The sequence below is a fragment of the Ovis canadensis genome, chromosome 14 (assembly GCF_042477335.2).
Source record: "Ovis canadensis isolate MfBH-ARS-UI-01 breed Bighorn chromosome 14, ARS-UI_OviCan_v2, whole genome shotgun sequence".
NCBI lineage: Eukaryota > Metazoa > Chordata > Mammalia > Artiodactyla > Bovidae > Ovis > Ovis canadensis.
In genome coordinates, this window is record NC_091258.1 from 65,137,057 (window position 1) to 65,157,901 (window position 20,845).

A 20,845-nucleotide genomic window follows, 5' to 3' on the forward strand; every position below is an offset into this window, starting at 1 on the left:
ACCAATTTAAAAAGTATATAGCTCCCTTGCTAAGACTAGCGAGGGGGGCACTCTCCATCCCCTGTCTGATGTCTATGTCAGAAGCTTTCTCTGTCCCTTTTCATACTTTAATAAAACTCTGCTACACAAAAGCTCTTGAGTGATCAAGGGTGGTCCCTAGTCTTGAAACTAAATCTTTTTCGGAGATCACAAATCTGACATCGTTCAAAGTAAGCTATCATAACCCCCATCTCCACCTGCCCTGGACTTCAGAATGCCTTCCTCGACGTTCGCTGACAACTTCCTAACTCTCCCTCAGCCACGCCAAAGACAACGAAGCCACTAGGTTCGGCCAATACTCAGAACTTCTCTCTCCAGCAAAGATCAGAAATTCAGATTGGCTTTAGAAAAGGCGCCTGTGACAGGCGGAGCCAAGTTGCATGCTGGGATGAAGGTCCAAATTCCCACCTTCCGGGGGATTCGCTGGCTCCGGACTACATTTCCCAGACGTCTTTCGGCACAAATCCTCTCCGGGCGGGGCGAGTTGACGGAGAGCTCTTCGAAGTGCTCCGCTGGAGCCTCTAAGGATTTTCTGGCTCTTATTTCCCATGAACCTCTGGGCCTAAACTAACCCCAGTCTCTGGGTCCCTGTCCGGTGTCTTCGAGATTTTTGGTCTCTGCGCGGTGAGTTGGTCGCGTTGGAGCAAGTGGTCAGCCCCCAGGGACGGTGGGACGGCTCTGCGGACTTCTCCAGCGCCCTGTCAGAAATGGCAGTGAGGGAGGGAGGCGCTCGAGGTGAGAAGGCCCGGCGGCTGACAGGTTGTGTGTTGTCCGGAGCCTCAAGCCTGGTGTGTGAGCGAGAGTCAGAAAAATGGTGTGTGACAGACGGCGTGACAGGGCCAGAGTGTGTCTCCCTAACGGTGTGCGAGATTGGGGCTGTGTGACAAAGTGAGGTGCGCGGTCTTGTTAGTACGTGTGGATTGCTTTGGCGGGACGCTCTAGGTTCCCTCTAGATTCTCTTAGTCGCTGCCGGAGTTAAGGGACCACAAGAAAAGTAGCCGTGTATTAAGCCCTAGAATGTGTGTTTCCGGCAAGAAGACACAGATCGAGTCTTGAGATGAGGATTCTACAGTTTTACATCTGGAAGCGTCCTCATCACAGTCTCCTGGGAAGATGTGTAGGATTCCTCTTTGCGGGGCCAGCTTCATGTGTCAGCACCACTGCAACCAGACCTCTGTCCCCAAGAATTGCTCTCAGCTGAGTTGCAGCTTCCCCTTTAATTCAGTTTGTTTGTGTGTGGACTACGGCAGATGTGACCCCGAAAGTGTTTTGTTTGTTTTTAGGTAGGTCTATCTGTGTTCCAAGGAATGCTGGTGTCTCACGATTTCTTCTCATCCCTTCCCGCCGCCCCTACCGACCCCCCTCATCCCCACGTCCTCCCCCACCCCCGGTGCTGCTGGGTTTCTGAGATGACCCTGAGAAGTAGGAAATAATTCTTGCATATTTTTTGTTGCTGCATGTTCAGGTGAATTTGTCTTTCTTTTTTAAATTCATAGTTCCCTTTGTTTCTTCTCTTTCTCTGCGTCTCTTTTTTAAGTCTTTATTGAATTTGTTTCAACGTTGCTCCTGTTACATGTTTTGGTTTTTTGGCGGAGGCATCGAGCTCACACTCGCTGGATTGGAAGGCGAAGTCCTAACCACTGGACTGCTAGGGAAGTCCCACCTTTGTTTTTAAATCATGAGAATTTTAGTTTTCCTTGACCTTAAATATCTCCATTAGTAGTGTCTGTCCTGGGCCTTCTGGTGAATGACCCACCACGCTGATGTAGCCCTCTCCCCAGAGACCCCCTATTGTCCTTCTCCTCAGTCAGTAGCCATCTGTTCATATGGCAAATTGTTCAAATCCTCAGATGCATTGGAAGACATTTTTCAAGGATTATATCCAAATGTTTTAAATGGACTATTCAGTGAAGAATGAGAATGGTGTCGCCACATTTGTTAAGTATCTACTCTGTAGGAAATATTGTGTTTATGTGTGTAGATTTCCTTGCTCTCACTTCGAAGGAAAAAAATGATTTGTGTTCGTTCAGAGGAGAATCTTGACAGTGGAAGTGTCTCACTATAGTAAGCTACAGCTATAAGATGTTGAGGAGCTGGTAGATGTCATTTGTTTCAGACCCACTGATTTTCAGCGTTGGGCCTGTTGGTTCAGTTTTCTTCATGACTGAATTCCCTATCACTCAATTTTTTACATTTGCAAATATCTTTATTTTTCTGCTTGGGCTTCCCTGGTAGCTCAGCTGGTAAAGAATTCATCTGCAATTCAGGAGACCCCAGTTTGACTCCTGGGTCAGGAAACTTCCTGGAGAAGGGATAGGCTACTCACTCCAGTATTCTTGGGCTTCCCTGGTGGCTCAGGTGGAAAAGAATCTGCCTGCAATGTGGGAGACCTAGGTTTGATCCCTGGGTTGGGAAGATCCCCTGGAGAATGGAACAGCTACCCACTCCAGTATTCGTGCCTGGAGAATTCCACGGACAGAGGAGCCTGGCGGACTACAGTCCATGGGGTCCCAAAGAATTGGACACGACTGAGCAACTTTCACTTTTATTTTTCTGATGACAGAGTTAACACAGGTTTGTTGGAAAACATTCACCAATCCAGGAAATGTATAGAGAAGAAAGTTAAAAATTATATCCCGTAGAGTTAATCATTCTTACTATTTTGATGTCTTTTTATTCAGTTGTTTAAGTCAGGACAGGCTCACTTCAGCACACCTAGACTAAAGCTTCTTTTTCCTTCTGCAGCTCTGGCTTTTCTGGACTCTGTGTTTCACCAATAGAGGAACCCTATGGAGCACTAATTAGTTCCTGGGATTGTAGAACCATGACTGACGTAAGTTGGTCTTTCTCCTTGACATGGTGTGATGTTTAGGTCATGTGGATCTTTTCCTGAATTACCCTAAAGCTTTCTACTTAACAGAACCCCTTCCTTGAACCTCCTTCTCAGTTCGTCCTGTTCCGGTAAAGGGTGATGCCAAATAGTCCAGCGTCTGCCCTCTGTGCCATTTCCAGTCAGCACCATCGTATTTATCAACCACTTGACTCAATGTCTCCTGTGGCTCAGTCTTCCATCAAGAGTAGTGAAGGGATGGAGTCCTCTGAGGGAAATATTTGAGCATCTGTCCAAGAATAACACAAAGGAATATACTGAACAATCAGTTCGCTTTTATTTATATACTAGGAAAACCAACAGTAGGTTGAGTTCATCATCTTTCAAAGGCACGAAGAGGATTCATATAAAGAGGAGGAAAGAGGGGAGAATGAAGACTTCAGACCTTTGGAAAGCAACAGTTTTCCTTTTGCAAGCCAAGATGCCGATTAATTCATGTTCTATCTAGAAAAAGAAAAGGATAAAGTTCCCTCAATAGTTTTCCTTTTTCAGGCTAATATGTAGCCATCAAAGAAGCAGGTCAGGGTGCTCTGCCCTTAGCCAGCTGAATGGTCACCCATGGGAAGAGTTTCAATTGTGTATTCTCTGGTAGAGCTTTGGTATTTAACTGGCACTGATCCATATCAGGCTGTCTTAGGTCTTGCCTTTTGTTATTACTTCAATCTTTGTTCAGCCAGGGCTGCCCCGTTTCCCTAATTAGGGTTTCTCATTCCCATGACAAGTCTGTGGTGTGATGAGTTAGTGATGAGGGTTCCTTTGGGTCACACAGGAAAACTTGGAACTTCTACATAAACCTGAGTTTTCCTGAAAGATAACTTAGAATATAGGATTTCTTAGTTTCAGCTTCAGTTTGTATGAGATCACATGTTTTGTAAACTTTCAGGATTAGAGTGGGGAGTGAGTGGTTCTTTCCAGGGATTCCCTTATCAATAAACACCAGTGTCAAAGTCCATTTTGTTATTGACCAGGTTGTGACATCTGTGTCATGTCTGATCTTCTATCCGTATCTGCCAACTCGAGAACAAGCAATGTGTTAAGCGATGGATAGTTGATGGTACCACATAAGAAGAGGATCTGGATTCTTAAATACTGGATGATAACAGACTCCTGGAATTAAGAAAATCTTTAAAATTTTTGTTCACTCTGAATGTATAATAGTTATTAATCTTGTACGTTCATATGATGAACTGAATTGCATCTAATAAAAATGTTTTATGTATCCAATTCATCACAATAAGAAAAGAATGCTAACCACAGGGAACTATACTCAATATTTTATAATTATCTATAAGGGAAAAGAATCTGAAATCCCTGTGCTATATACCTGAAACTAGCACAATATTATAAATCAACTATACGTCAGTAAACATTAATATAAGTTATAGAAAGGAAAATGCCTATGATATAATCTAACAAAATGATTCACTTGAGGTTTAATGATAATCCTTAATTTAATGGAAATCATTTTTCTAAAATAAGAGATTTTATAATACATTTGGGAAAAGTGGGGTTTTTTTTCCATATTTTTTTAAAGTTTTAAAGGGATGAGATGGTGTAGCAATTCCTATATATAAAGAATTTATGAAGTGGGCACCTAGCAGATTGTATGTATGTATACACACCCAGAAACATCCCTGTCCCTTCCCCCAACACACTTTTTATTTAATAGAAGAGAAACTGGGATTATTTTATGCATATCAGACAGATCTGGACAGCTGAGTTATCTCACAGTATACAGGAAGTTCTGCGATAACAGGTTTCTTCTTGAACATGTAGACACTCTGCTTTAATCAAACTAATTTCCTTACTTTTTCCTACCCATCTGTTTCACAGGCTTTCAGCTGACTTGGTTGCTATATTTTTCTCTTCTTATAGGTTATCCTTCATACTCCTCTCTTTTTTCCTCTTGGAAATATTTTTTCACTTTCTTTAATTTCACAAGTAATGAGTGGGTTTTTGGTTTTAGGGCTTGGTGACATTCGGGGATGTGGCCATTGACTTCTCTCAGGAGGAGTGGGAATTCCTGAACCCTGCTCAGAGGGACTTGTATGTGGATGTGATGTTGGAGAACTACAGCAACTTGGTCTCACTGGGTAAGCTCATCTGCCTGAAATAATTTACTTTTCTATCTGCAACATCAGCTTTCTCCACTGGAAATTACAGGGCTGTTTTTGAAGAAATCAGGTGAATTTCTCCTTCATGTTCTCAAAATAATGCTTTGGTATTCATTGGCTTAGAAATGGGTTCATTGAGCACCTTGATCATCCCATCCCTCAGGAGCTTCAACCCTCTGGCCTTTTCTGCAGTGGCCTCTCTTCAATGACCAAGGAGCTGGATTTGTAGTATGGGGCATATGTTTATTTCATAACTACTGTCAGAGAAACCACATTTCAGACTGTGTTTAACGTCAGCATTTCTACAGGTGATCTCTGTCCTTGCTAGTCATGCTATGCTATGCTAAGTCATTTCAGTCGTGTCCAACTCTGTGCGACCGCATAGATGGCAGCCCACCAGGCTCCCCCATCCCTGGGATTCTCCAGGCAAGAACACTGGAGTGGGTTGCCGTTTCCTTCCCAGTGCATGAGAGTGAAAAGTGAAAGTGAAGTCGCTCAGTCATGTCCGACTCTTAACGACCCCATGGACTGCAGCCTACCAGGCTCCTCCGTCCATGGGATTTTCCAGGCAAGAGCACTGGAGTGGGGTGCCATTGCCTATGTGGTTCTTTTATGTGAGGGACCATAGAAAAGCCAGAACAGAGTTACTGAAAGAGAGAGTACCCAGAAGTGAGTGAGGGAGACAGGAAGAGCCCAGGTGACAGGCTGTGGTGTTGGTTTCGGGGAATAATGTGGATTGTTCTCTCAGTGATTAGAAGCCATGATTTGGTTTACGTGGGGTTTTAACTTTTTTATTTTTAAGTGTTACACCAACACCTATGATAAGCTGCTTCCAGGGTTTGTTAGAAATTGCAGCTTGTCAGGTCCTCCTCCAGCATCTGTATTTACTTATGGTCCCTGGTGATTTTTATTCCCCTTAAAAAGTTGCTCCCATTTGTTATATTCTGACCCACATATGGGAAGTGCAGCTAAAAACAAAATCCTGATACACTGTGGCTTTCAGAAGAACCTCTCTACTTTAATAGAGTGGTGGACTGAATGAGCAGAAATTCATTACATACTAAGTGAGCATGTTCTTTTACTTCCAACATATTTGAAATTGAAAATTACAACCTGAACTTCGCACTTTACAAAGTTAAATCCTACACTGAGTGAAAGCCTAGAAATGTCTCACAAAACTTGTTTTCACCTTAGCAAAATAACAACAGTAATAATAATAACATTAATAGTTAACATTATACTTACTAAAAACCAGGCCCTGTACTAAGCAGAGCAAATACATGAATGTTTTTAACTTTTATAACATCCCCGTGAGGTAGGTACTATTTTTAACCCTGTTTATAGAGGAGATTACTGAGACACATACACAGTTTAAATGACCTCCCAAGGTCACACAGCTGGTGGGGGCACAGTAGCAACAGTTGCACCTAAGAAGTCTGGCTCTAGAATCTGTGTTTTAAAACCACCATTATGTGTTCTGTTTGCTCAAAAGAGGCAGAACCTGAATGAGCCTAAAACAAGGTCATTTTTCTACTTTATATGATCTCATGTTCTTCATTTCCACTGTTTCTCTCTTCTCTGGAGTCTGTCAATATTATTTTTACCTTTATTGCAAATTTAACCAAATGTTTTGCACTTATAATTTAAAAAAAACAAAAAACAAATCTCTGCACCATTTGAGATTTCTTTTCCTGCAACCAGACACTCCATTTCTAAGCCATACATAGCAGCATTATTGGAGCAAGGAGAAGAGCCCTGGATAATTGTTGGGGATATGAGGAGGTGCAAGAAATTAGATCCCAGGAAGGCAAAGGCAGGAGGGAGCCATCAGCCCAGGGAACACCCTCACAGGTCACACAGGAGGAGAAAGGAAATAGCTGGGATGGTGTTTGGAAGTTCGTTATGAAGGACCAAGGCCTGTGGAGTGAAGGCCTGACACCTGGCCTTCAGATAGAGATAGAGATCTCAGTTTGAGCTACCAGAGGAACTTCGTCTTGATCTCATTTCGGAGACTCCTTGTTTCTCTTCTTTTATTCCCCTCCCATTTCAGTGAGGAATTCTTTTTTGTTCCCATTGGAACCATTTTACTTACATGTTGGATATAGCTGTTTTCCAGCTGTTTTGCATTTGTGTATGTGAATGAATATACATACTCGTTCATCAGTTCACCATGTATTTGGAGTTCCTACTCCTAGCCAGGCTGCATACTGGGCACTACTAATACCATCAGGAACAAGATTGATAAAACTTACTCATTCTTGTGTACTTTGTGTCATTGGGGAGAAACATAAATAAGTAAATAAATAGATAAGTAGTATCATGTAATGAAACATGTTATTCATGAGAGGCAGGCAGCATAAGAGAACAGAAAATGATGGGAGATGTTGGAGAAGACTCTTGAGAGTCCCTTGGACTGCAAGGAGATTCAACCAGTCCATTCTAAAGGAGATCAGTCCTGGGTCTTCTTTGGAAGGAATGACGCTAAAGCTGAAACTCTAGTACTTTGGCCACCTCATGTGAAGAGCTGACTCATTGGAAACGACTCTGATGCTGGGAGGGATTGGGGGCTGGAGGAGAAGGGGACGACAGAGGATGAGATGGCTGGATGGCACCACCGACTTGATGGACGTGAGTGTGAGTGAACTCTGGGAGTTGGTGATGGACAGGGAGGCCTGGTGTGCTGCAGTTCATGGGGTTGGAAAGAGTTGGACATGACTGAGCAACTGAACTGAACTAAACTGATACAGCTACTTCAGATAAGGGGGTCAGGGAAAGCATTTTTGAATAGAAATGTGAAGTCTAGGATCAGGTTATATGAATACCTGGGGGAGGAACATTTTAGTCGCAATGAACTGAAGGGCAAAGGCCCTGAAGGTGGTAAGGAACTTTATTGGAAGAACTCTAAGAAGGGTAGAGTTAGTAAAGGAGAGTGTGCTGGTCCCGGAGATAAGCACAGGTTTGATAATATACAGTTGTAGTTTTCTTAGGAATTTGGATTGTTTAGTTTCAGTCTGAATTCATTCATCTGTTCTTGACTTACATTCCTTATTTCTTGAATAAAAATTTACAATATTATGTTTCAAGTATATAGCAAAGTGATTCAGTTATACATACATATGTGAATATATATATATTTCAGATTGTATTCCATTATAGGTTATTACAAGATACTGACTATAGTTCCCTGTGCTATACAGTAAATGCTTATTGTTTTTCTATTCTGTGTATAGTAGTTTTGTTAATCCCATACCCTTAATTTCTTCCTCCCCTGACTTTCCCCTTTGGTAACCATAAGTTTCTTTTCTATGTCTCTGAGTCTGTTTCTGTTTGGTATATAGATTCATTTGTATTATTTCTTAGATTCCACATATAAGTGATGTCATATAATATTTGTCTTCCTCTGTTTGACTTACTTCACTTAGTATGATATTCTCTAGAGCCATCCATGTTGCTACAAATGGCAATATTTCATTCCTTTTATGGCTGAGTAATATTCCATTGTGTGTATATATATCATATTCTCTTAAACCAGTTGTCTGTTGATGGGCGTTTGGGTTGTTTCCATGTCTTGGCTATTATAAATAATGCTGCTATGAACATGGGGTACATGTATCTTTTTGAATTAGAGTTTTTTGTCTTTTCAATATATATGCCTAGGAGTGGGATTACTGAATAATAATAATTGCTCTATTTCTATTTTTTTAAGGAACCTCTATTTTTGTTCTCCATAGTGACTGTACATTTTACATTCCCACCAACAGTATATGAGGGTTCCCTTTTCTCCACACTGTCTCCAGCATTTGTTACTTAGAGACTTTTATGATGGCCATTCTGACTGGTATGAAGGGGTGCCTCAGTGCAGTTTTGTTGTGCATTTCTGTAGTAATTAGTGATGTAGAGCATTTTTTTATGTGCTTGTTGGCTAACAGTATGTGTTCTTTGGAGAAATGTTTATTTAGATCTTGTGCCCATTTTTTGATTGGGTTGTTTGTCTTTATTGATATTGAGTTGTATGAGCTGTTTGTATATTTTGGAAATTAATCCCTTTAATGAGGCTTTTATGAGGAGGAACTTTGAGGCTATTAAATGTTGTATTCCTCTTCAAACTTTCAGTTTATTCATATGTTGGATTTCTAGTCAGCAGATTGTAATTTGTTCTTCCCATTATTTATTTTGAAGCTCAAAATATATGAGCTGGTCCCAGATGTGATCCATGGGAACCCTCTAAATAGTAGCTTCTGTGTCCTTTGGCATGTCTCCACCACACTTAGAGCACCTCCTTATTTTCTGACATAACTCCATGTTCCAGCCCTAAAGTCAGCCTTTTCTTCAAGGTGCGCTGGTTCCTTTTAGTTGAGTATGGTATTTAGAAGCCAGAATCTGAGTGCTAGATTTGCTCATTGCTGCTGGGGAATGGCTGTCCCTAGGCCCTCTCAGTGAACAGAGTAGGGAGAGAATATGTTTATATGCATGCATGCATATATGTACACACACTTACATCTGTCTCATGAGTTCACACAGATGTCTCCAGTTCCTTTTCAACACTACAGGTTTTATTTCAGCTTATTCACCTTCCATTTCTAACTCCCTTTTCTGACAATGAAAAACCTGGGTTCCATTATTCTTAATGTATTTATAGTTGACCCTTGAACAACATGGGTTTGAACCACGCAGGTCCACATATATGCAGATTTTTTTCAAGAAATATACAGTAGACTCTCCGTTTCCACAGCTTCTACATCCATGGAAAAGGAAGGCCAACTATGGGACTTTGCATCCTTGGGTACCTGAGGTGAATTCTGGAACCAATCCCCCGAGATACTACCAAGGGATGACTGCATTTATTTGATCAAACTCTCTGTGACTAACCAGTCTTCTGTTACCACTGCCACCACCACCTTGATCGTGTGATTGCCTTTCTTACCCCCTTGGGCTGACAACCAGGTCACTCGGCACATGAACACTTGTCCTTACCTTGCTTGCATTCTGACTCCTGACATGAGACAACCCTTTTACATTGTGACCGTCCTCATGCTGGCTGACCTTCAGATCCTGCTCTGGGCCTCATTTTATTAAATCCTGATCCTTGAGGATGCGTTTTGAAAATATTCTGTGTGATGAGACAGAAAATCTTCATTAAGCTCTTCTGCTGTATACTGAAGTGAAGTGGTTACCTTGCAGGAAATTGCCTGTGTCAATGTTTGAATTATGAGTTAAACTAGCTGCTTTTTTCATGGAACACCCCCTTTTTTTTTTCCTTGAAAGAATGACTGACAGGCAGACTATGGTTGAAGCCTTGAGTAGTTGGAAAACATTTTCTTCTAAATGAGCATGTCACTTTAAGAACAACTGAGAGTATTTATTGCCAATGATAAAATTTAAACTTTCAAATAAATATTAGAATTGTGTGAAGCTTATATCCATTATTTTGAGTTTACAGCTTCCCAGTAAATATTTTTCTGATGAGGTAGATATATGTTTAACTTATGGTTTTCTTTGATATTATGTAATAAAATACATCAGCATTTCAAATATCTGCAGAATTCAGTGAACCAGTATTTTTCAAATGACCAGTGCATGATATTACAGAATTATGCATGGGTAAAAAAAAAATCATCCAAAGTGCAATGGATTCTGTAACATAATATGAAGAATTCATGAGTATGGTTGCATATTCCACCTTGGAACTAACCTTTTAAGAAACCATCACTTCTCATGTTTTACTGTATCAAAGAATAGCATCCGCTATTACTTAAACAAGCTCATAGAATATTCTGCTATTTTATAATTACATATCTGTTAGAGGCTGGATTTTCTTCATATGCTGTTTTCTTCAGTGCTATTTCTTCAACCAAAGTAACATTGCCAGTTTGAATGCAAAAGAATCCAGTTGTCTTCTGTTAAGCCAGATATTAAAGAGACTTACAAAATATTTTAAGAAGTTATTCATTAATTTTTTGTTTTGGAATTTTTCTTCCAAATATGGTTACTTTTCATAAAATTCATAATGATTTATCATTTTTAAATAAATTAATAACTTTAAATTTCTCAGTTTTAATTTCGAATATGGTTAATTTCAAAAGATATAACCTACATAAACAAAAGCTCTTTTGGGTCCTCAATGCTTTTTTTTTTAAAAAACAGCTAAAAGGAAGTTAAACTTCTATTCATTTACTGTCACTGTTGAGCCTTAAACAAAAACATTAAAATACCAAGTAATTATAATGGAAGCTCAATTCATATTTGTTGAACTACTTATTGAGGCTAAGTTGTACATAAGTGCACTCCTTTTAGTTTACATTTGGTCATCTCAAAGTAATTGTAATATTAGTTTGGTCAGTTTAAATACTGGCTTCCTTCTGGATATACACACAGTCTTCACATCCAAATGTTATTGTATACAAAACAATAAGAAATTATTAAATAAAATAGCAATAGTCAGTGCAGTTTAGGCCTGTGCCCAATTAATGTTGATTAAAATTGCTTCCCACAATTATTTCCACAGTACTCATCCAACATTTATTAGCTTACCAAGGTATTATACAATCACCAATAGGCAAAAACATTAGATTTGTATACTTGTATTGCAGATACACTTACACATGTGCAAGCAAGGGATTCACAATATTGAAGAGTATAAGAGTCTACTGAGACCAGAAAGTTTGAGAACTATTGCTCCAGGGTATGGTTCTTACTTTCAATATATGGTCTTTGAGAGGCCTCAAAGTAGATGCTTGGGAGTGTTCATTGAGGTCTTTCCATTTGAACTGGGCTGACTTCCAGTGTGCAACTTCTAGAATCTCTGATTGTAGTCAATACCCCAGGCACCCTGTGAATGCCTAACATTTGGTTACAGATCCAAGGGAGAAGCCCTGCATAGGTTCCTGGGGCTCCTTTTCATGGCTTCTCCTTTGATAAACCTTGAACCACAAATTCCACTCACCTTAGTAGCCCTAAATTCAGATCCTAATATTCTTTGCCTAGTGACTTGATTGGTGGAAGGGCACATTTTAGTTTAAGAGACTGTTTACAAAGGAAGATGATAAGGAACTTGTTAAAATGACCTTTGTGAAATCCTCCAGAAAACTGTCAGATCAGAACGTGATGATGACAGAAAACAACAAAATTCTGTAAAGCAATTATCCTTTAATAAGAAATAAATTTTTTTTAAGGCAAAAAAAAAAAAAAGAGAGAACATGATGAGATCACAAGAGCTGAAAAGTCACAACTGAATTTGTTGTTGAACAGAAGAGAGGCTTGTCCCTAGGAATTTACTAAGTCTCCTGATTCAGTTTACTTATGAGTATTATTTTCAATGTGTCTTTACTTCTAGTATAAAGGACTTCTTTTTCTGGTAAAGGGAATAAAATGTTTTGGTTTTCTTGTTTTCTTTCAGATTTGGAGTCGACATATGAGACAAAAAATACATTTTCAAAAGAGGACATTTTTGAAATAAATTTTTCCCAGTGGAAGATAAATGAAAGAAGTAAAACCATTGAGCTCGAGGCATCCATTTTCAAAAATAACTGGAAATGTAAGAGCAGATTCAAGGGGCTCCAGGGACACCAAGAGAGATTCTTCAGTCAAGTGATAATCAGCTATGAAAAAATGCCCACTTACAAAAAGCATGAATCTCTTATTGCACATCAAAGAACTCCTAATCAAGAAAAACCTTACATTTGTAAGGAATGTGGGAAGGCTTACAGTCATGGCTCAAAACTTGTTCAACATGAGAGAATTCATATGGCTAAAAAACATTTTGAATGTAAAGAATGTGGGAAGGACTTTTTAAGTGCCTATCAACTCACTGTGCATCAAAGATTTCATACTGGTGAGAAACCTTATGAATGTAAGGAATGTGGGAAGACCTTTAGTTGGGGATCAAGCCTTGTTAAACATGAGAGAGTTCATACTGGTGAGAAACCCTATGAATGTAAAGAATGTGGGAAGGCCTTTAGTCGTGGCTATCACCTTACTCAGCATCAGAAAATTCATATTGGTGTGAAATCTTATGAATGTAAAGAATGTGGGAAGGCCTTTTTTTGGGGCTCAAGCCTTGCTAAACATGAGGTAATTCATACAGGTGAGAAACCTTATAAATGTAAAGAATGTGGGAAGGCCTTCAGTCGTGGCTATCAACTTACTCAGCACCATAAAATCCATACTGGTAAGAAACCTTATGTATGTAAAATTTGTGGAAGGGCTTTTTGTTGGGGCTATCAACTTACTCGACATCAGATATTTCATACTGGCAAGAAACCCTATGAATGTAAGGAATGTGGGAAGACCTTTAATTGTGGCTCTAGTCTGGTTCAACATGAGAGAATCCATACAGGTGAGAAACCCTATGAATGTAAAGAATGTGGAAAGGCCTTTAGTCGTGGCTATCACCTTACTCAACATCAGAAAATCCATACTGGTGAGAAACCTTTTGAATGTAAGGAATGTGGGAAGGCTTTCAGTTGGGGTTCAAGCCTTGTTAAACATGAGAGAGTTCATTCTGGTGAGAAATCTTATGAATGTAAAGAATGTGGAAAAACCTTTGGTAGTGGCTATCAACTTACTCGACATCAGATATTTCATACTGGTGAGAAACCCTATAAATGTAAGGCATGTGGGAAGGCCTTTAACTGTGGCTCTAGTCTGGTTCAACATGAGAGAATCCATACTGGTGAGAAACCCTATGAATGTAAGGAATGTGGGAAGACCTTTAGTCGTGGCTATCACCTTACTCAACATCAGAAAATCCATACTGGTGAGAAACCTTTTAAATGTAAGGAATGTGGGAAGGCCTTTAGTTGGGGTTCAAGCCTTGTTAAACATGAGAGAGTTCATACTGGTGAGAAATACTATGAATGTAGAGACTGTGGGAAGGTCTTCAGTAATGACTATCAACTTAGGGTTCATCAGAGATTTCATACTGGTGAGAAACCTTATCAATGTAAGGAATTTGGGAAGACCTTTACTTGTGGGATAAGCCATGTTCAACATGAAAGAATTATGTAATAATGATAAACGCTACAAATAAAGAGTGTGGGGAAGCCTTTATATGGACAGCCTATTCAAATGGGGCAGCTGATGCTGGTGAAACTTTATGACTGAAGAAATGTGAAAGAATGTGTCTGTGTATGTGTATAGACAACTTACTTAATGTGAGAAGTCTTACTCTTGAGAAACCTTTTGAATGTAGGGAATGTGTAAAACCCTAAACTGTGTATGGATAACTGATATCAGAAAATTCATATTAGTGAGGAATATTTTGAAAATGAGGACTATGAAAAGGCCTTTCAACTTCTGTATGATTTTGAACATCTATACTAATGTGAAGCCATTTAAATGTAGGAAATGTGTAAAGATCTTTAATTCATAATACAAAGTCTCATAAGTGTTGGAAAAATTATGCTCATCAGAAACTCTTAAAGGGATATGGGAAGATTTTAAATTTAGTTTGGTTCTTGCATATCAGAGAATTCATACTGCTGTGAAATCCTGTGAATTTAAGGAGTATGGGAAGACTTGTAATCATGGTAAACATCTTAAAATACATCAGGGAATTTATCCTAATGAGAAGCCATTTGAATTAGAATTGTAGGAAGGCCTTTAGACAAGTACCACTCCAGCTATTGTCCAGAGACGTTCTGCCAGTCTATAAAATCATTGCCGGTCAATCATGAGATAAATGCAGAAAGTGAGAGTAAATGTTTGGAAACTTTTATAGAAATTTGATATTGCCATAACATTATCATTATATTTTACAAAAGTATCAGTCAACGAATGATTGGAAATTAAAAATGAAAACTTTGTCCTTTATCAGTTGAGAGACAACACTCATACTTTAAAACAGGAGACAAGTTACAAAGTAACTTAATTAGAATAAGAAATTCTTCACTCCTCGGACAATGATTAGAGTAGCAGAATACTTAATGCTTCATAAGATATGTATGATGTATATACTGTTAGGACCAAACTGGAGCCAGGACACGCTCTAAGGGGCAGGCTAGGCCTGAGGTTTAGTCTCTAGGAAAGCTGAGGCACTGGGAACTCCCACAGGCAGTGTAGCTAGACCAATCAGAAAAATCCCCGTAGCCCCCCGCCCATGCCAGACCCGAGCCAATCCAGATAGGGATGCAAGGTTTAAAAGTCCCGCGCGCGCTTACAGTTTAACCAATCAGATATGCTGTTACAGAAACAAACAAAGAACCGTCTGTATAAAAGTAGATGTGATTCAGAGCTTGGGGCTCTTGTTGGATTCCACTGTGCTGGATGAGACCTGGGCCCTAACTCGAGCTAGCAATAAACCCCTTTATGCTTTTGCATTGCTGTGGACATCTTATTCTCTCAGTTTTGGGGACTCGGACTCTGGGCATAACAATACTTCAGACTTTGGTAAATCTGAATAAGGAAAAGTCAAGAAAGTTGGCAACATTGTAGAATCATTAATAAGAAAAGATATAATTAGAGGTATGGAATTTTTTTTAATTTAAGGCAACACAATGTATTTAAGCATATTTGGATCAATAAGCAAAGGAAAAGACTGAAAAAAATTGCTCCAAGATCTATTTCGTAGAAACAATAGTTGGAAATTGTCATCTTCTTAGGTATCAATTTCAAGAGGAAAAACAAATTTTTTGCTATCTCTTCTGGATAACATATATCTAGTAACAAAACTAAATGGAGATAGCCTCTAAAAAGCAAAAGCTAGATTAATTGAATTTGCATGCATGCCTGTTCAGTTGCTTCAGTCACATCCAACTCTGTGAACTCGTGGACTGCAGCCCGACAGGCTCCTCTGTCCATGGAGATTCTCCAGGCAAGAGTACTAGAATGGGTTGCCATGCTCTCCTCCAGGGGAACTTCCTGACCCAGGTAAATGCAAAATTTTTAATTAAAATACCAGTAAGCAGAATCCAGATGTAAGATTGCACAATAGAAAATAATTTTTATGGAATATCCAAGCCCCAGATTTTCTGGTTTAAATGGAAATATAGGCTAACTGACAAAAAAAAAAAAACGAATCAGTATGAGTTTAATTCATTCTGATAGTTCACCTTAGATTTGTGTGACTTTTAGAGTAGGAAATTACATACAATGACTTAATTCTAAGAAGAATTTAGTATTTGTAAATCAGAATGCATCTCAAAATTGGTGACTTCATTTTCATCTGGGTAGCTGTTATGATTTAGTGCCAGCATGAAAGTATATTAGTTATGATAAAATAAAAGAATGCTTATATACTCAGAATTTGACCCTTTAAAAATGACTGATTTCCAAAAAATCAGTTACATCAGAACTGGACTGACAAATGTCTGTGGTTCATCTTGGTCATTGTTTTCATCTGCACTCACCTCTATGTCCATTTTTGCAGATAGGCCATCCATGGTATCTCTGTTCAGTCGTTTATGGTCTAGTGGTTGACAGCATTATTCCACATAATTGTAATAATAAAATGTAACACAAAGCAGAATACTTTGAGTGTTTTAATAGAATATATCATCACCAGTTAGTATTTTACTCCTCCTGGGTACCATATTTGCATGTTAACTAGGCGATACGGCGATAGCACCTTATCCTACCATTTCTGAAATTGTAGGTCTCAGAAGCCACCAGTGCTTAACAGTACTTGAGGAACAAAGGAAATTAATTCTCTGATTAAAGAAGCTTATGAAGCAGCATCTTCTAAAATACCCTCTTAAGGAACTACCTAAAGTACCTTATCAGCTTATCAAAAGACTAAAGAGTAGTGAAGAAAATTGTTCAACTGTGTTTAAGTTGGCGTATCTCAAACTTCACTATGGCAATACCAATTCTCATGACTTATTAACATCTTGAGGGTGTGAAACTGCATTGGGAGGTGCAACCATAACTAAAAGAGACGATAAAGTTGGAAATTTCAGTCACCAAGTCTGATTGTTTAGCTATGACAGGAGACAGTATCGTACTTTCAGTTGCCTTCTAATGTTTTCTGTTACTTATGAGTAAATATCTTTGTTGTGTCTAAGTAGGCATGGCTCCTGAGTTTTATCAAATGCCATTTTATCATCTCTTCCTGCAGTTGTATTTAATTGTTATACTGTGATAATTATTTATACTGACAGACTCTTTGACTTCCTCCTGTTTCTAGGTATACTCAGGTTAGCCATTGGGGTGTGTGTGTGTGTGTGTGTGTGTGTGTGTGTGTGTGTGTGTTGGATGCACTACTTGATTTCACTTACTATTTTATTTAGAATTTTTACATCTTGTGAGTGAGACTATATGATGATTTTCTTTTAGAATATATATATATATATATATACATATATATATATATATATATTTGTGATTACCTGTTCTTTAAAACTGCATTACTGTATTGGATTGTTTTGTTTTGAATTGGAGGTCCTTAATCATTTTTCTAGTTTAATCTGTTGATTTTCTTGTCTTTGAATTTCTACTTACGGACACAACAATTTCACTGAATATCCAGCACAGTTCCTTTAAGGAATCTTCATAGTACCAGCCAAGATCCACATAAAAAGAGCATTCCAACATAGTCCCTAATTGAAAATCTTCCAGTATGTGTTCTGGAAGATACTGTGTTGGGAAGTCAGAATGCCTTATAGGACTGTATAATTAGCCATGTCTTTCAAAGTATACACATTTCTTTCTGTGCATACTGGGAGATAGAATTGCTTGAATTTGTTTATGGGTATATCCATGTTCAGCTTTAATAAGTTTAGTTCTCCTATGTATTAAATAGATTTCCAAACAAATATACCAGCTGGCATGCCCAACAGCAGTGTGTGTTTGTATCCTTGACAATATGTGGCATCATCAGTTTAAAAATATATGTACATATTTTGCTACTGTGGTAGATATACAGTGGCACCTGATTGTAATGATTGTGGTTCACATTTCCAGTTTTCTGATTGTCTGTTGGCTATTTGAATTTTTCATTATCTCTTCACTCCTTGTTCATACATCATTGGATGCATTAGGTGTGTACAGTTTCACAAAGTATCTGCACAATTTCTAGGACAGGATTTAACACGTAGCCCATCGTGTGTGCATTTATCCTCCACTAGACGGGGAGCTGGTTGATGGCTATGATGGAATCAGCTTTGTCTTCGCATCTCCAGCTCCCAGTATGATCCATGAGTTTTAGTTGTTTAACACAGTTAGGATACACTCATCAGAAATTAAAAGAACCAAAATGACTGAAGCAATGAGGAAGTATATTGAGTCATATAATATGATCCATTCTGGGCTGGTTGCCCTTTGTGCCTGACATGAGAGATATTGTGATCTCCACCACCATCACATTAGAGATTTGTCTCACTTTTCTCCTATATTGAGTTTCTAGTTCTCTGCTCGCTCCCCAGGTGGAAAACCTCTAGTTGCTTTCTTAGAAGGGGGTGATTTTTTAAATAACTCACATGGTTAAATAACTCACAAAGGTTATTCTCCTCTTCTGTTTCTGATGTCTCATTTTGACCAGCAGATTCTTGGGCATGTTCTTTTCACGGTCCATGGCAGAAGCACAAAATGCTGAGCCAAAGCATCTTTAAAGTCTGTACACCCATCCTGATCAGTTCACATTCTATTGATTAGACAAGTCAAGTGGACAAGCCCAACATTAACAGAGGCAGGGATGAGCCATGCCAAAGGCAGATGGTAAAGGAAGAATTGTGGGAAAACAGTATAAGCTACCAGGCTCATAATAGCCTAGGTCAGTCAGTTCATTCGCTCAGTCATGTCTGACTCTTTGCGACCCCATGAATCGCAGCACGCCAGGCCTCCCTGTCCATCACCAACTCCCGGAGTTCACCCAAACTCATGTGCCTCGAGTCGGTGATGCCATCCAGCCATCTCATCCTCTGTCGTCCCCTTCTGCCCCCAATCCTTCCCAGCATCAGGGTCTTTTCCAATGAGTCAGCTCTTCGCATGAGGTGTCCAAAGTATTGGAGTTTCAGCCTTAGCATCAGTCCTTCCAATGAACATCCAGGACTGATCTCCTTTAGGATGGACTGGTTGGATCTCCTTGCAGTCCAAGAGACTCTCAAGAGTCTTCTCCAACACCATAGTTCAAAAGCATCAATTCTTCGGCGCTCAGCTTTCTTCACAGTCCAACTCTCACATCCATACATGACCACTGGAAAAACCATAGCCCTAACTAGATGGACCTTTTTTGGCAAAGTAATATCTCTGCTTCTTAATATGCTGTCTAGGTTGGTCATAACTTTCCTTCTAAGGAGTAAGCGTCTTTTAATTTCATGGCTGCAGTCACGATCTACAGTGATTTTGGAGCCCAAAGAAATACAGTCTGACACTTTCCCCATCTATTTCCCATGAAGTGATGGGACCAGATGCCATGATCTTAGTTTCCTGAATGTTGAGCTTTAAGCCAACTTTTTCACTCTCCTCTTTCACTTTCATCAAGAGGCTTTTTAGTTCCTCCTCACTTTCTGTCATAAGGGTGGTGTCATCTGCATATCTGAGGTTATTGATATTTCTCCCGGCAATCTTGGTTCCAGCTTGTGCTTCTTCCAGCCCAGTGTTTCTCATGATGTACTCTGCATATAAGTTAAATAAGCAACAACATAGGTGGCTTCCCTGTATTACCTTATGGGGGTGGCTGAGCAATAGTTAATCATTTCAAAGATAATATATCTCCATGATGTCAGCCAACAGAAAAATATAAACCTTTCCTATAACCACGCTCATAGTTGCCATATAAATTTATAAATTTACATCTATTTCTTTTAAAAATAGTAAATTATCATGTATTAATATGGTTTAGATTGAATCTTCCTTGGTGGCTCTGTGGTAAAGAATCTGCCTGCCAATGCAAGACATGTGGTTTCAGTCCCTGGGTTGGGAAGGCCCCCTGAGAAGGGAATGGCTACCCACTCCAGTTTTCTTACCTGGGAAATCCCATGGACAGGGGAGCATGGCAGGCTACAGCCCATGGGGTCCCAAAAGAGTTAGACACAACTTAGTGACTAAACAACAAATTGAGTCTTATGATGACTTGTGGCAGAATGATTGTCACTAATATGTCTGTTTATGAATCAGTTCAGTTCAGTCATTCAGTCATGTCCGACTCTTTGTGACCCCATGGGCTGCAACACGCAGTCCATGAATAGTTATGAATAGTTGTGGAGAAAATTACAAGAAAAAGGGAGAAAATGTGTCAAAATTCTGTATGTTAAGATGCTTTGTAATACCAAAGTTAAAGAAATTTCTCCTTCATACAGACTTCCTGAAAATGTGACCCCCACCATGTGAGCACAATTTGACAAAGAAATAAAAGGTATGGGCAGATAAATAGATGTTCTTAATTTGTGGGGTTGTCTCACAACATGGAACTCCTCCAGGTTAGTATTATTTGGACCTTAGTGCTGGACTGAGAGGTGCTCAACAAAAGGCTCTGCAGGGTCCCACTGACAGCCTTTTAAAAGATGGAGGCTATTGGAAGAGGTCATCAAAAGGACGTGACTACTGGTTGACCTGAAAGCTGGACCCTGGCAATTGGAGATTCCTCCCTACCCCCTTCCTTGGAATGTGCAGTCTTCTCAATGTTCTCATACTAGGAGCCATTTCAAGGATGCAGTCTTGAGATATTGTGTTGTGGAGACCATCTGGACAGTAAGTGTGACTGAACTCAGTTAAGGCTTCTCTGTAGACAGCTTGCAGTTGCCCAAGATAAACCTCCTACATAAGTTCCCTTGCTTATTTACACTGCCACCTACAATCTGGAGTGGTCTGCCTATTCTGTTGCCCTCCATGTACATGGGTCAGTTTTGAATTTTACCTGGAAACTCCT

At 39.4% G+C, this 20,845-nt stretch overlaps 1 protein-coding gene across 1 annotated transcript in view; it reads left to right on the top strand.

The window, feature by feature from the left end:
- The first annotated feature begins 505 nt into the window (after window positions 1-505).
- LOC138419547 (zinc finger protein 45-like) overlaps window positions 506-20,845 on the top strand; it is a 65,155-nt gene continuing 44,815 nt past the window's right edge. The window contains 6 exon segments of the mRNA XM_069552421.1: window positions 506-774; window positions 2,785-2,872; window positions 4,896-5,022; window positions 12,440-14,046; window positions 14,048-14,067; window positions 14,069-14,137. Coding sequence (XP_069408522.1) covers window positions 2,864-2,872; window positions 4,896-5,022; window positions 12,440-14,046; window positions 14,048-14,067; window positions 14,069-14,137 — 1,832 coding nt within the window. The 5' untranslated portion in view covers window positions 506-774; window positions 2,785-2,863.